The sequence below is a fragment of the Hippoglossus hippoglossus genome, chromosome 6 (assembly GCF_009819705.1).
Source record: "Hippoglossus hippoglossus isolate fHipHip1 chromosome 6, fHipHip1.pri, whole genome shotgun sequence".
Lineage (NCBI taxonomy): Eukaryota > Metazoa > Chordata > Actinopteri > Pleuronectiformes > Pleuronectidae > Hippoglossus > Hippoglossus hippoglossus.
Window position 1 is genome coordinate 18,890,349 of NC_047156.1, and position 15,810 is coordinate 18,906,158.

General features: G+C 42.4%; 1 protein-coding gene across 3 annotated transcripts in view; it reads right to left on the minus strand.

The window, feature by feature from the left end:
* Positions 1-15,810, minus strand: part of plxnb2b (plexin b2b) — a 132,120-nt gene that overhangs the window by 29,898 nt on the left and 86,412 nt on the right. The window contains exons 3-16 of one of the 3 annotated variants that reach the window (XM_034587526.1): positions 14,370-15,472; positions 13,769-13,957; positions 13,543-13,668; positions 12,134-12,234; positions 10,622-10,748; positions 9,944-10,103; positions 8,983-9,094; positions 7,613-7,739; positions 7,156-7,257; positions 6,473-6,577; positions 5,752-5,839; positions 4,641-4,822; positions 3,460-3,608; positions 673-784 (exon numbers count right to left, since the gene is read on the minus strand). In XM_034587526.1, coding sequence (XP_034443417.1) covers positions 673-784; positions 3,460-3,608; positions 4,641-4,822; positions 5,752-5,839; positions 6,473-6,577; positions 7,156-7,257; positions 7,613-7,739; positions 8,983-9,094; positions 9,944-10,103; positions 10,622-10,748; positions 12,134-12,234; positions 13,543-13,668; positions 13,769-13,957; positions 14,370-15,470 — 2,781 coding nt within the window. In that variant the 5' untranslated portion in view covers positions 15,471-15,472. The remainder of the gene's footprint in view (positions 1-672; positions 785-3,459; positions 3,609-4,640; positions 4,823-5,751; positions 5,840-6,472; positions 6,578-7,155; positions 7,258-7,612; positions 7,740-8,982; positions 9,095-9,943; positions 10,104-10,621; positions 10,749-12,133; positions 12,235-13,542; positions 13,669-13,768; positions 13,958-14,369; positions 15,473-15,810) is intronic. The other 2 variants (XM_034587530.1, XM_034587529.1) reach the window with 2 other exon arrangements.

A 15,810-nucleotide genomic window follows, 5' to 3' on the forward strand; every position in this document is an offset into this window, starting at 1 on the left:
TGTGTGTGTGTACACACATGTCTTTCTATGTTTTGTGGACAAATGTCCATCACTGTGAGGACATTTTGATTGGTCCACACGTGTTTGGGGGTTAAGGACTCAGGTTTGAATTACGTTTATTTACAGAGTTAAGCATTCAATCTGTGATTGCTGAGGATAGGGGCTAGCGAACGTATTATGTGTGTGTGTACAAACCAATTTTGGTTTGGGACCATCAGTTCGAGTACATTTTGCTCCACATCATCAAAGGACTGTTTAGGGGTTAAGACTTGGAATGTAAGGGGTGTGTGTGTGTGTGTGTGTGTGTGTGTGTGTGTGTGTGTGTGTGTGTGTGTGTGTGTGTGTGTGTGTGTGTTCACATCATGTTTAAGTTTAGGGGCAGGTGAATGTGTCATGTCGTTAATGTAAGGTGCGAGAGAAAGTGTGCGTGTCTGTGTTTGTTCTAGGTATTGCTCATGTTGTGGGGACCTAAATCCTTCATATGGGGACAACAAAAATTTAATCCGCATAATGTAAATCATGTAACTATGATTAAGGTGAGTGCAAGTCTCCAGGACATCAACATAAGTCAATGTAATGTCCTCTGAAGACATGGAGACACGTGTGTGTGTGTGTGTGTGTGTGTGTGTGTGTGTGTGTGTGTGTGTGTGTGTGTGAGAAAAGAGTATTTACCCTGTAGGTGAAGACCAGGGAGGACGTTCCTCTCTTCCCCCCCTCCACCTCCACCTCCACATGGCCCCAGTGTTGTATCATGTGGTCAAGAGGGCCAATCTCACACACCACGCTGGACAGGTCAACAGGAAAACAGGGAAGATAAGAAAACATTTAAGACCATGGCTGCAAATAACAAACCACCAACAAGGAGGCTGTGTTTTCACCCCCGTCTGTTTGTTTGTTTGTTTGTCCACAGGATTCTGGAAAAACAGTACCTGAGCGATTTGTACCACACTTGGTGGAGGGATGGGGCACTGGCTAGAGAAGAACCCACAAAATGTTGGTGTGGTTCTGCTTTTTGTATCACTTTCATTAACATTTCTGACATAACATTTTCTTTGGTCTTGGCAGTGTAACGCAATGTACTGAGAGCTAATTCCAGTTTTCATCACCAATTTACCAACTGATTATTTTTCTTGATTTATTATTTTTGATGGAAACATTTACAAAGATATTCAGTTAACTGTCACACAAGACAAAGTAAGGCCTTTAACGCTCCCATTTTAGAAGCTGGAGCAAGGAGATGGTTTGACACTTTTCTTTCAAATGAAAATGAAAATGTACTCCCTATCAATATTCAAATGCCTCTGGTTTGTTAAAGCTTGGAGATTTGATTAACGACTCTGAACCTGAAAAGCTAATGCAAATCAAAACTCTCATCTTTGTTAGTCTGACTCGCAGCCTTGAAACAGAACAAATAACCGTATGCCAGGTTTGTCCAGATGTATCCATTCGAGTTAGCTACTTCTAGGGGAAGACATGTGAAGTGTTCACCTGTCTTCTAATATCTTTAATAAGTTACGCGGCATTATTATTAAATTTATCTATAAAAGTCACTTTAAAAAAGAGAACTCAAAAGGCTTCGGTTAAAAAAAGTGTGTGGACTGGTTAAAGCTGATGTTTCAGTAATGTTGTTGACTCCGGCAGCCATTATCTGAATTCTAATGCCAGATTGACCAACTGACTCTCGGAGCTCAAAAACTGAAACCCTCTGGGAATTTCCCCACATGGCAGCATCTGTAGCTACTGGAAATCCTGTGATAAACCGAACACGTCTCAGTCGGCTGCAGCCCTGAGGGGAAAATGTGCTACTGAGGTCCATTTACAATGGTAGCCCTCATTCGGGCAAACAGGTGGGCAACAATTAACTAAGGCAAACTGTAATGTGAAGGAATGACATACTGAGGTAATATTGATATAATTTAAAAAACGAGCAAGTAAGCTACATAATCAGATGCGGATCTAGAATTTCTATAAATCAGGGGCCATAAAGGGGCCAATAATATGTGCAACATCCATGCACAATTCCTGATTCAGTAAGGTGCACATTTAAGTCATTCATTGTTGACTGTTATCTCTATAGCTTTAAGCAAAAACAACTAAAAACCAGCCCATCATTGAATTTATCTACAGACAGTACAGGGGCACTTCAGGGGCCAATCAGATTTCCCCTGGGGCCAGTGCCCTCCTGAGCCCGCCGCTATACAAAACTCAAGCGTTTAGGCAGCACAAGTGAAAAACAAAATGAAGGATACAGTCGACACACGAGCTCCAAATGTAGATGTATTAAAAGGGAGAAAAACATTCCAGCTGGTCTTATAAATCCTGGTTTGTGCCTCGCCATGCAGATGGCAGAGCAAGAATTCTCCGTAAACGCAGATCCATCCTGCTCGGTGTCAACAGGTCTAGCTAGTAGCTGTGGGCTGACGATGTGGATCTCTTGTATGGATAATTTATTTATAAAATGAACACTTATTTCTAACACCACTAGAGTGAATTTGCCAGAGTATTCCTGTTTTTTTTGCCAATACTCAGCCCATTAAAGCTTCTTTGAGATGAGGTGGAACAGGATGTCTGCAGCATGAAAACACCTCTAAAAAAATCCGTTGCAAATCCATGTGGCGTGTATTTAGTGCTTTGGTGAACACATATCTCAAAGAAGTCATGTTGCTCTGAAGCCTAAGAGAAGGTCCTGTCCATCAGCAGTCACATATAAGTGACTAAGTGGTCAGAGAACCTATTTAAAAAACACCTTTCAAGGCTGAGAGACGTCATTCCCCTGCAGTAAAAAGCAATAAGTTCCTTTTAGTCAGGTACTGAACTTAAATACCCTTATACTTGTACTTTATTCGAGTAGTTTGATTTTATAATTTTTCATCACAAAAATTTTAGTACATATTGCACTTTTTACTCGACTACATTTATCTGACAGCTGCAGTATATATACCTTTTAATACGACCTTCAAGGAATATAACCTTTAGCATTGATAACACAGTGTTAACTTGTATTGCTTAACCGTATCCTCCTCAATTAGACTTTGTTAAATTCTTATGTGGAAGACATCAAGGGCTCGTGAAACTTCCTCCCTTTAGCCTTTACACTTAAATAACAGATTGAGGGCAAGAGAGGAAGAAAAAAAACTGTTGTTTCAGAGTCCGTGTTGCTGTGAAACTAGTATTTTTTTTCTTGAATAGGATTTTCAATAAAGGACGCTCTAACTTTCAGTTTCCTCCAGCATTGTCCCCTTTTAAATAGTCATTCTGTTTCTGAATCAACCTGCATCTGGAGACTTTCAGATCAATACACTGGTATAATCAGCCAGTTAAATTATTCCACCCAATATTCAGCCATTACCTTGAGGAAAACCAAAGCACTCTCAATACAAAACCCGTCAGCATATGATAAAAAGACATTGTACAGATATATTTGCATAAATACTTTTCATCAAGGTTTATGATTATTACCTCGTGGAGACAGAGTACTTCTCCTGCTGATGGATGCAGGGCTGTCCGACCACAGTGATGTTTTTAATGTCTTCCCTCTGGATGCCAAGGTTGGTGCCACGGATGGTGATGGAGATGCCTCCCAGCATGGGTCCGAAACGAGGGATGATCTGGGTGGGGAGATAATAGCAAGACAGGATTTGATAACGTCTGATTCTGATTTGTGATCCAAATACATATACTAGAGATGTCAAACTGAGACGAAACGATACTTCCCTTGTTTCTGTATTATTCTAGTCACTTTCTGTTTTAGGTGAGTAATATACCATGGCCTCTGCAGACACCAGATCTCAACCCAACTTTGCATCTACGGGAGAGTTTTGACTGACTTGATCATCAAGACACCAAATGGTGAAAGTTATTTGTAGAAGAGTGGTGTCTGTGCCTCGGGTAGAGTCGGAGCAACTTGCAGGATCGATGGCAAGATACATCATAACGGTGGCACATGGAGGCCCCAACACCCTAAGACACTTTATGTTGGTTTTACCTTTAATTTGTCAGGATATATAGATTTTCCAACACACCCCACAGATGCCTGATTGGATTGAGATCTGGGGGATTTGGAGGCCAAGGCCTTGAACTCTTTGTCATGTTCCTCAAGCTATTTCGGAACTATTTTTGCAGCGCGGCAAAAGTGCATTATCCTGCTGAAAGAGGCTGCTTCCATCAGGGAATATACGGTCGCTACTTGGTCTGCAAGAATGTTTAATTTGGTCATGGGTTTCAAAGTAATTTTGATCAGCCACAACATTAAAACAGGTAACACATTTTATTATTGTGGCTGTGTATATTTACTGAATAGGTTGAATAGGAGTGTGTATGGTCATAACCTCTGTCAGATTGACACAGCAATACCATTACTGATTTTTGTCAATGACAATGAGACACCTACAATTAAGTGAGCAAAGAAAGAATTGATCCAATCTAAACGTGCAGATCAGCTCAAAGTGCCTTCAAGGAGAAACAGCTTTTCAACCTACCTGTCAGCGAGGAGGACAAAATAAAGAAATGTTGCTGATAAAGTGCTTCAATGCGAGCGCCAAAGTCGATGCTCTTTCACTGCCAATCACCAGTCTTTAAAGTAACTACTGTTTCCAGTTCAGGCGGTGACACAGAGAGATGACAACACAGTAAATACTCACATCGGTGATCTGGGGGTCGGGGCATTCCATGATGTGGGGTTCCTCAGAGCCTTGATGTGCACTGCACAGCTTCTCGTACACACACGCCTTCTGCTTGGCGCACCACACGCAGCTGTACTTTGGGTCTGCGTTCTTACAGAGGCTGCAGTCCGCCCTCCCCATGGAGCAGTTGTAAAGGGTGACTAAATGAGAAGTAGTGAGAGGCAGAAACAAGCTGATTAATAGTCCATTATCACACAACTCTATTGCTTTAATTATAGTGAGTATTTTTCTAAAAGGATGCTAGAATCAAAGATAAGCCGACATCGCACAGATAAAATGCAAACACAACTTTATCTAAATTGGTGTCTAGAATGTCACTCAGTAGAGTTCATACCTCCACCAAGGCCAAACCTTATGAAACCACGTTTTAATTCACTAGATCTGAATTTCTAATTGGATCTGCACCAAATTGCACATAAATATCATGACCGTAAGCAAGATCCATCTTTTATTCCCTATCTCGCACTCTTTAAGAAAGTGAAAAAAAAAAAATCCTGGCTCCGCACCAAACCTTAATGGGTTCCTGACCCACACTGATCCCTCCATTACCTGGTGGTAATCTGTCCAGTCGTTTTTTGCATAACAGACAGGCGGAGCAAACATTATTTTAACTGGTGTTAGTGCATTAATAACACTGATGTTTACACCACATCTTTTGTTATAATACCATTATCATGAAAAGTATGATAACTCTATATGTTTATATAATTTCTTCTCTATTGTAAACCCCCTCCTACACCCTGTAACCCACTTCTGAAACCATCTGCTGTGAAATGCTCGTATTCTGAATTTTGAAAAGATGTCTGTGATCAAATCCAATAACTTTGTTTTAAATTGCATGACATGAAAACCATCCTACTTAAACTACTTGTGATGAGCTCATCTGAATCCTTCATATCCTGTAGAAACATACATGACGATACAGTTATAACAATTAACTTTCTGTTTAATCATCTATTGCCTATCTAAGGTACCCTCCTCGAGTCGAGCGGAGCCCCTGCACTGGGACTAGCGGTGCACACACAGGGCATTATAAATAAGATCTCCACATTAAAATGTGCGAGCGTACCGTTCAGCGTGCTGTCCATCTTCTTGCCTGACTCCTTGTCCTTCACGTAGAATAGAACATTGGTCTCCGGTGACTTATTGTAGGAAAACTAAGAAATGAAAATGAAGAAAATTAATTATTAATACAGAATGAAGTGATTAATGACACTTAAGCTCTAATCAGCAAACAATGTGGGCTGCTGCTCCCCCTCATGCCAAGGGGGGGAAAAAAAGAAGGAGGGAAAAAATGATACCCAGTCTGACAGGTATTCAGCTGAAGAAATCAATGTCGAAAAAAGAACATAGCTGGGGGCTTGGCACTGCTTGAGCCTCCCAATCACAGATTTCACTATGTGGAGGAGGACCGGAAATAACAGTGAGGGGTGTCTGACCATTAGAGGGAGCTATAGAGTATCAAAGGCACTGTGGAAACCAGTGATTTGATTTTTAAGTTTGGAGCACTGATGTGTGCATATTAAGTTTTTCAGCTGAGAAAATCTGAGATCAAGTTGTGCTCTTCAGTATATTCCACTATTTCATAGCTGCTCCAAATTATACTTTGATAATCAGGTCCACTAATCAGTCATAGTTCAAGGACCTGCAGTGAGTGGAGGATAAATTTCCCACAAGCCACTTGAAAAAAGCTCGGTTATGGAACAAAATCGGCAGTTCAGCATGAACGCATACACAAAGTTTTAAGTGTCGAGTCCATTGTGGAGCAACCGGCAAACGGTCGTACTCACATTGAAGCCACTGAAGGTATAGAACTGCCCTTCTTCAAGGTTGACCTCTTCCTCCACATTCTTCATGAGCTCAGTGCCGATGGTGAATGCACGACCATGGAGAACCTAAATACAAAATAAGAAGAAAAAACAAAACAAAATGAAATGAAATACTGTTCTGTGATCTTCTTTTTTCCCTCATCACAGACAAGAAATGTAAAAGACTATTCTTCTGCGTGTAGATATAACCGTGCCATCTGTTCCCACCTGGAGAAATGTAGATGGGATTATCTTTCCTTGTCACAACGTAAGGAGTGGTAGTGTTGGTAAAACATGTTTTCAGTGGGAAGACATTTTAATTCTGTGCCATCCAGAGGACTACTTAAGCATGTAGAGGTGAATAAAAACAGGCATAGATCAGAATGTAAATTGATTCTCGATGTGAGAACACTAGAAAAATCCATAGGGCTGTTTGACTGAAAGCCTCTTTACGTCTGAGCTACACCGACATCGGTTCTGCGACTGAAACGTTCAGTTTTTCTCACATAATCAGCTTTTGCTTGTGTAATAGATTATTTTTCTTTTGTCAGTGTGTGAATAATTTTGTACGAGTTGGGATTATCTATTAAATCACTGTTTAAAAAGCTGCGACCAATCGCTTCAGCGTGGTCCTAATATGAAATTCCGTGCCTGTGCCACTTTACCTTGTAGAGCTTCAGATTGATCCCCTCGAAGCTGATCTTCGTCTTGTAGCCGACGGGAACCAGCACAGGATCCGGATTCTCAAACTGAGGACACTTCGCTCCCTGAGAAGGCGTCAAACACAAATCAGATACTCTTTCTCCACTTTCAGTCATTTACATTTTAATATGCCAAGCACTTAGCGGACACCCTCTCATCTGCAGCAACAGATAAGTGTATCGCCGCAACATCTGCTGACTTGTGAATTGATATCCTCCACCCTTCAAACATTTGTCACGCAAGATGGTGGCAGCAGATAGCAGGATTTGAGTTTTTTATTAATTTTCAGGGAGACTTTGGATCGCTGCGGCAGCATGTCATGTGTGGTGATTAGATGCGTCTTACTAAACTTTTCGGCTGCACTTTGCCGACGTTTATCGTCGCACATGCTCTCAGAGAAAAGAGTCCCTGACGTTTGACCTTCGTGTAACCAACCTGGCGGTGCTTGATGATGTTGGTGCCCACCACGCTGTCGTCCATGTCGCTGCAGGTGTGGTCCAAGACGCTCCACTGGCAGCCCCACTGACTAGCTACGCATGACATGCATCTGAAAATACACACAGAAATAAGCAGCCAAGATAAGAAAATGCTTTTACGCACACAATTATGCAGGAGCACACACACAAACACACACACAGAAAAAAAACACACACAAACAAAAATCTAAAACATGCAAACTCATCAAAGAGTGTCCGGCACAAAAATCCATGCTGCTGACAACCAAATAGATCTCTGCAACTTCACATAAGCAAAACTCGTTCATCACACATTCCTCGGCATGAAAGAAATGAAGGGGGAAAAAACATCAGGAAGGGGGAGAGGAAAAAAATGGCAAGATCGACTTTCATTTTTTGATTAATGAAAAGGAAATGGAGGCAATTTCCTCGGCTCGGTAATAAAAGCAGGAGAGAAAAATGCAAGAGGTGCATTCAAAACTACCATGCATCACAATTTACAAACAGAGCCTTGATCTCTCATCTGTTTGGGCGCGGTGATACGTTTGCATCAAGGTTGTCAGTGGATACTGTGTTCAGTGTCACTGTATTTTCAGTGAGTGACAGAGCAGAACTGATGGATGAAGAGTCTGACTCACTGGAACCTTCTGTAATCATGGTCTGCATCTCAGTGACTGGCAGAACAATACTAAGACACGGGAAAACACCCAAATCTACAGAATCCTATCGGAATAATGGGCAAACACCTTCACATGAGCGTATTTTAACAGGATGAAGAAGAAAAACAATAGTTAGGTACCTTTGGTATGAATGTTGGTTTCTGATTGTAATTAAAACACCAAGTACTGATCCGAAAACCATTACATTTAAAAAATGACAACATATACAACATATTTTAACTGCTGTATGCTACTCATCCTGTATGGAAGTGATGATTTCTATCATTGCTTGTATGGCCTACTGCTAGTTTTGTAATTGGCCGTCAAAACGAAAGTCTTGCATACGATACACGTCCTCGCTTTACCCGTGGGACTTTCCAGAGTGAAATATTACCAAATTGCTGACCTTTTAGCTTTCTCTGGCTAACGCTACTCTATTGTAAATCACTTCTTGTTCGCTGCTCTAAAAACAGTACTTGCCAGTGGCAGTAAAGTGCAACTGATGTTTTGGAGCAGCGACGAAGAAAAGATTACCAGGAAAAGAAAACTATAATTTTGTCTGGCTGAGACAAGCAATGTGATACAAAGTACTGACATGAACCAAAGATAAAAGCAGTGAAAAATGTTAGAATTATTTATAAGAAAATAATTCTAAAAGATAAAGGGTCTGACTCACGGTGTGTTTTCTGATTTTCTCACTGTGGCGGCGCAGCTGTAGAACTTGAACTCCCGTGTAGAAAGCTCCACAGTCTCATTGACGAACACCGTAATGTCCACGGCAACAAAGTCTGGGGCAACAGCAAAGAGAGGGTTGGATATGTATTTACATTTACACAATTACAGCCAAGGAGTCTGAATATCAGAGGCACCCAGTTCATTATAAGATTTGTCATTTATGCCTCTGAAGATAGAACAGCACAGGAAGGATAAGCTCCGACTCGCATGACATGACCTTTGAATAATTCAATATGACCACAAATTTTGTAATAAATCACTGAATAGAGGTTATTCTGTCAGCATCAAAAAGAACAACCAGCGCTTTTGAATTGCTTAGTATTGACCTACTTTATTATTTGCCTCTGTTAAACAGAGAAGAAGAGCTCACATTATGTTGCATGTTCACACTGAACCAAACAAAGGCGGGCATCATGCTGCCCCGGAGTGTGATTTCGGATAGCACTGCCAGCATTCTGGAATCAGAGGTGTGATGTGTAACACAGCAGCGTCAGTGTCTATCCAGTCACTCCGGCTCTGCCTTTTACACAGACCTCAATCTGGCTGAAAAACTGGATCTGCTCATTTGTTTTTCACAGAATCGCGACGCAGAATAAAGGTACAACATTTCGTGACTTGAACAGGCTGCGGAAAAGACGCTACAGACCGATCTCTTCTCCTGACGCGGATGTTAAATTAACAGAAAAAGAAGCAAGATCCACCTTTGTTGATCTTCTAATTTTGTGGTGCAAAAAAAAAAAATCTGCAATTTCTCAAATTACCTGAACCAAGTAAACATGAGCCTTTTTGGGGCCCCTCAGGCTCTGCAGCACCAGAGCATTTGCTTAACAAAACAGAGAACAGCAGACGTTTGCCTTGAAAGAGGATGAAATAAAAAAGGAGGTTCATTGTAAAGGAAATACCTTGGCCCTCAGGTGTTTGTGGTATAAGCGAGGGTTGGGGCAGATCGCAGGAGACCTGACCAGTTTCCGACATGCTTCCTTCACTCTTGAAAGACTCGATGGTGCAGTGCAGACGATCGGAGAGACCGATGTTCGGCAGGGAGGGGATGTTTATCCTCACCTGAACAGAAAGATAACATACAGAGCTGCGTGAACTGCTGAGAACATTAATGAGCCGTTTTTTGCAGCATAATATTAGTTGATATTAAAAATAATTTCTCTGCTTAGTGTGTAATTGAAACCTTCGGCGTAGAAACAGTTTCCGTTCCAAAGGCTGGGGATTGATTGAGAATGAGAAAAGTGGGAGAGGCTGGCGGAAATGCAGAGTGAGTCAGAGAGGGAGGGACAGAGAAGTAGTCAGGAAACACATAAGAGAGGCTCTCCATCTTCAGGCTGGGAGCACAATCAACCAGGTCAGTTATAATAAGCCAGGATGGAGTTTTTTAGATGGATCAATACAGAGTAGGAAGAGCAAGAGCAAGAGCCAGGATCTCTGATTCACAATGAAAACAGTTTTTTTCACAGTGCATGTTTGTGCGACATGAAGGAAAGTGGGTTTATGTACCGCAGAGCGCGGGAGACGACGACAGGTGGCGAGAACAAAGGCAGGAATGAGTGAGAAGAGAGGCAGCTCTGTACCTTCTGAGTCTTTTTGCAGGAGAGGTTCGGGGGATAGAAGGAGACAATCTTGACACACTGCTGCCTAGGGCTCCACAGCCAGCCATTCTTCTCCTCTGCCCGCCGGCACTCAGACCTCCTGGTACACCTTCAGACAAACAATGAATAAACTCCCATCAGCCTCCACTCCACAGCCCCCAAAACGCTTCCACAAGGTCTCAAACCCCCCCCAAAAAAAAGCCTGAGGGCTCCAACAGATTTTCAATGTGCTGTTGTGGGTAACAAGCCCCTGATCCAAGTGACTTCAAGCAAGGCTGATGCAGATTTTCAAAATAAAGTTTTGTATGGATATCTCAAACAGTAAACAGCCTCATTGGCGGCAGGTAATGCAGCACTTTTTTAGAATTAAAAACAACTTTATTCAAAATTCATTATTTGTCTCATTATTAAGCGAAAATGTAAAACACCCCCTCATCGCTGCTTCTCAACTGTAAGAATATTTTCTGGGTTTTGAAAAGTTGATCTGGGGAAAACAGGCAACTTGATTTTATCAGCATCAACTAACCTTTCCCTTAGGATTCATATAATTTGATCACAAGAATAATTGCTAGAGTGATCAAGAATGAAAATACATCTTTAGTTTAACTATGTAAAAGACACAGGAAAAATAGGTCATTTATTCAATATGTATTCATCCAATTTATCCATTTGTTATGTGCAATATCCTAATGTCTGTTTGTACTATATTGATCTATGTCTGTTTACGCTGTCGTCAACATCATATACTATACCCACTATTTATTTTACTTCAGATCGTTTTTTATACCTTCTTAGGAAACCCATAGAATTCTAAATTACATTCCTGAGCTGGATGCAGCATAATTTCGTTCTAATGTGCAGACTATCAATAACCTCAAGAGCGACACAACTGGTTTTCTGCTTTTTTCCTGTTGCGGTTCACATCCCAGTCAAAAGCGTGACACACGCCTCCCATCCTTCCCTCCAGACTCTGATAAATATAGGCTGATGAGAGTAAATTGCACAGAGTGCCTTCACTGCATGAGGCTGACAAACAGCTTTAATTCCTTACGGCTGCATGAACAACAGGAGATGGAATATAAACACTAGGGGGTACTAAAAGTGAATGCAATAAAATACTGAACAAATACCCCGCTGTGTTTTACAGATGGAATTGTATGTGTGGGTGTTTGTGTTAGTCTGATGCTGTGTCCGTATATTTGTAAGAAAATGCATTTTGTGTGTGTGTGTGTGTCTGTGTGTGTGTGTTTGTACTTGTATTTAGATATTTGTGAGGACCACAGACCTGACTGAGTGAGGACATTTTGACCAGTCCCCACTTTTTCAGAGGCTGGTGACTTGCTTTTAGGGTTAGGCATTTAGTTGCGATGGTCAAGGTTAGGGTAAGGGGTTGGTAAATGCATTATGCCAATGTCCGCACTAAGAAAGAAGTATAATAATTGTGTGTGCTTGTGTGTGTGTGTGTGCGTGCGCCGTGCCGTGTGTGATCCGTACCGGCCCTCCAGGACACACCAGCCACAGTAAGGGTCCATCATTTCCACACATGATTGGCAGTCTTTCTGTTGGAGGCACGTCTGCACTGGCACCTTGGTGATCTACAACATGAAATATGATCTGATGAACAGTGCACTTCAGAAAAGACACAGCACAAAGCATTTTCAAGGGAAATGATCCTGTCACAGCACATGATCCCTCCACGTCTGCTCCCCATGTTAAATTACTAAAACAATTCCGTCCATCCAGCGTAGGTGGTGTCCGACTCTTGCTGTGACTTTCCGAAAACAGACGATCCGACATCCACACCAACCTATAGTGCGGCGATTGGCCAGGTGTGCTGGAGGTGAGTGTAGGCAGAATTCAACTTTTCTCTCACATGATGTGGTCTTGTTCCAGACATCCAAATCACGACCCACTTCTTCCAACAGTTGAGTAATTCCAATCGTAAAAAAATAACATTGTGAAAGGGGCATGTGTCCAGTATGAGATATCTTACCTTTGATACCCAACTACTTCTGCTGATTGTATTTATGCACTTTTTCTACAGTGAAAGTTTAAATTTTGCAGTACTATATATTTTCAGTCAGAAATGTATTGTTCATATAATGTGTTTGCACCAGTCATGTGTTCATCTTTAAGGATTCTGTGTAGATCACAGGCTCATGTACAAAAACTTGAGGCATCTTGTTACCCCCTCCAAGGAAGTTGTGTTTCATCTGCATTTGTTTTTGTTAGGTAGCACAATTACGCAGAACTACGGGACAGATTACCACTGAGGATGTGGTATGGGTCAAGAAAGAGTCCAATAAATCTTTACTCTCTTTAACATTGCCGGATAGGGCATTTTTCAACATATTCATTGTTTTCTCAGAGCATAATTCATGGATCTTGATGAAAAAAATAAGACATGTTTCGGGGACTGATATTTATGAGTGAGTGAAATTTGGTGAAGATCCAGATTTGTATTTGGTGAATTTAAATGTGGTTTCATACGGAGACTGTTGGGCCTTGGTGGAGGTCTGCACTCCACTGAGCGTCCTTCTGGCTTTGTTAGTTTTCTGTTAAAACACATTTAACTGTTGATTGTAAAACAGGAGGAAGTATAATCAACTCCTTTGTGGTAAAAACAAATTTAACAGCATGAGTCATTGACATAAAACTCTAAATAAACAAAGAGGACCTTTTTCTGTCTGAATAGATATCTAATGGAGGAGATGAGCCTCTATTAAAATCATTTAACTCACACTTTATGTAAACCAAAGCATTTTTTAGACCTAAATGTATGTATGTATGTATGTATGTGCATTAGGCTCTTAGTGCTGCAAAAACACAGGTGACTACAGTTGTACTGAGTCTGAATGCCTCCCGTGTGGACACGTGTTACATGATGTATGATATCTGTATACCTTTTTCTCAGTGGTAATGTAAAGGTGGCTTTGACTGAGGTCAAAGAAAAGGTTCTTGTTGACCTTCTCTCCCATGGTGTCGCCGGGAGTCTTGCTGTACACAGGTGACGCCGCGGTCAGGTGTGCCTGGACAGAAAACAAAATGTCAGATATTTATCCTCCTTCCTCCAGGTGAATGTTTAAAGGAAAAAGTAGAGGAGAGCAGCGGATCAGAAGACAACTCCACCTTGAAGACCTCTCCCTGGTTGTTCCCCAGGAAGGCGACGGTATGATCATTCTCCACAGCGACGGCCACAGCGGTCAGAAGGCTTGACTCGGTCAACACTGGGCTTACCGTCAAGGCATATTTGGGCTTGCTGGCCAGAGGGGAAGGCAGAAAGTCGGCACCGCACTTGAAGTTTTTCAACGTGTCTTTCTGCAAAGAGAAAGCAAAGAGTATTAGATTGATTGCACACTGGGAGCACCAGACCCATCCGTGGAAGCGAATACACATGAGCTCGCTGATTGGTCTGGTTTCCAGGCTGAGGGCCAGATTCTCTAGAGGGACAGATTTGGCCCTTGGGCTGCTACTTTCCTACCATTCCTATATAGTGTTATCCTGGATGAGTTGAGGGAATTGGGAAAAGAGCCATGGAGGGAGGGAAATGTGTGAGGCAGAATATTTAGACAGAGCAATAAAAAGGATCTGCAGAACAAAGTAAACACTGAGACATTAAAACAAACAGTGACACATCTGTGTATTATTGATTGTAGCAAAGGGAATTCTTATTCCACTCTCACATTTGTTTCATTTTTTTTTTATCAGATACCACAAGAGAAACGCTTACTGCAATTTTTGACGTGCAGAATTCATCAGTTTTAGATGAGTAGGGGATGTCCACAGCGGGGATCCCAGAAATTTTCCCTGAATCACTGTAGCAGGCGCTGATAATATCCACGAGCCGCTCATTGATGGAGTTGAGTGGGTACATGCAGAGGGCAGATTCGTTTTCGTTGTCGTCCATACTCGCCACCATGAACAGGACTTTGTTCCAGGAGTTGACAGTCATGACGCGCGCCAGCTCTTTGCCGGGAGAGGCCACATATGCAGCTTGGACTTTGTTGTAGCGGTTATTTAAGCCACAGTTTAACTGGAGCTCTGTGTGGGAGTAATAGTGAGGGTCGTCTTCGCAAAGACGAGACACAAAGGTCAAGTTTTTATTGTCTGTACCGTCAAGTGTCCGCGAAAAGAGGAAATAAACAAACCCATCCTCTTTGAAGGCATGGCGGAAGTCGTGCAGGTACTTGGGGACGAATGGTGTAGTCTGTACCGCAGACGCCTCAATGATGCTCTCAAACACGACCCACTCCCGGTAGTCCTGAAGGATCCGCGTGCTGATGAGTTTTGTGCTGTCCAGGCTTCCATAGCCTTTCCCAACAAGAAACACGCTAAATCTGTCTGCGTCTTTTTTGTAGATGGACATGACGCCCACCACGTTCACGTTATCCTCTATGCTCGTCACGTAAGTCCTCTCTCCTTTATTGTCACTGTAGTACAGCTGCTGCTCCACGTTGGTCAGGTTGAGGAGCGAGCAGATGCCTCGGTAGCGGCTGCCACAGACTATAAGCGAGCTGTTGGACGGGTGGACCAGCAGGAGCTTGTTGAGATTGGGCATGAGCTTTGTGTCCTGGCAGGCCGAAGCGGGAGGCGTACACATCCGCGCATCCTCTTTGGGGCCGGTCTCGGCACGGGCCTCCAGTTGCAGCGATGGCCCCAGCTGGAAGATGGTGTTGACCGCTCCCAGGTAGATGCGGCCAGTCTGGGGGTCCTGGACCACATTGTTGATGGGGGTCTCAGAGGTGAACTCCAGGACGCTGCCGCTCTCCTCCTGAGCTTGTGAGATCGACTGGCAGAGGAAGAGGAGGAGGAGGGAGACCCAGCTTGCCATCTCTGGAGGGAACAGAGAGGGAGAGGTGTTTTATTATCAGTGAAGTAAATGCATGGATTAAATGCTCATTGTAGAACATGTCTGCATTCATATGTTCACGATGCAATCACAAGGTTTAATGCCACAATTTGACACACAGTGAAATGCACTTATTCTCTTTCTTGCAGAGAGTGAGATTAAAGGATTGATACCACTGTCATGTCTGCAGGATAACACTGTAGCTCGAGTCAGGAGACTATTGGCATAGTTTAAGGTTTTTTGTACAGATTAAACAGAGATACAATGTCAGTGAGCTTTAGAGGTGCTGGTTGGTGGATTTTATGCCTTTAAACAGAGCCAG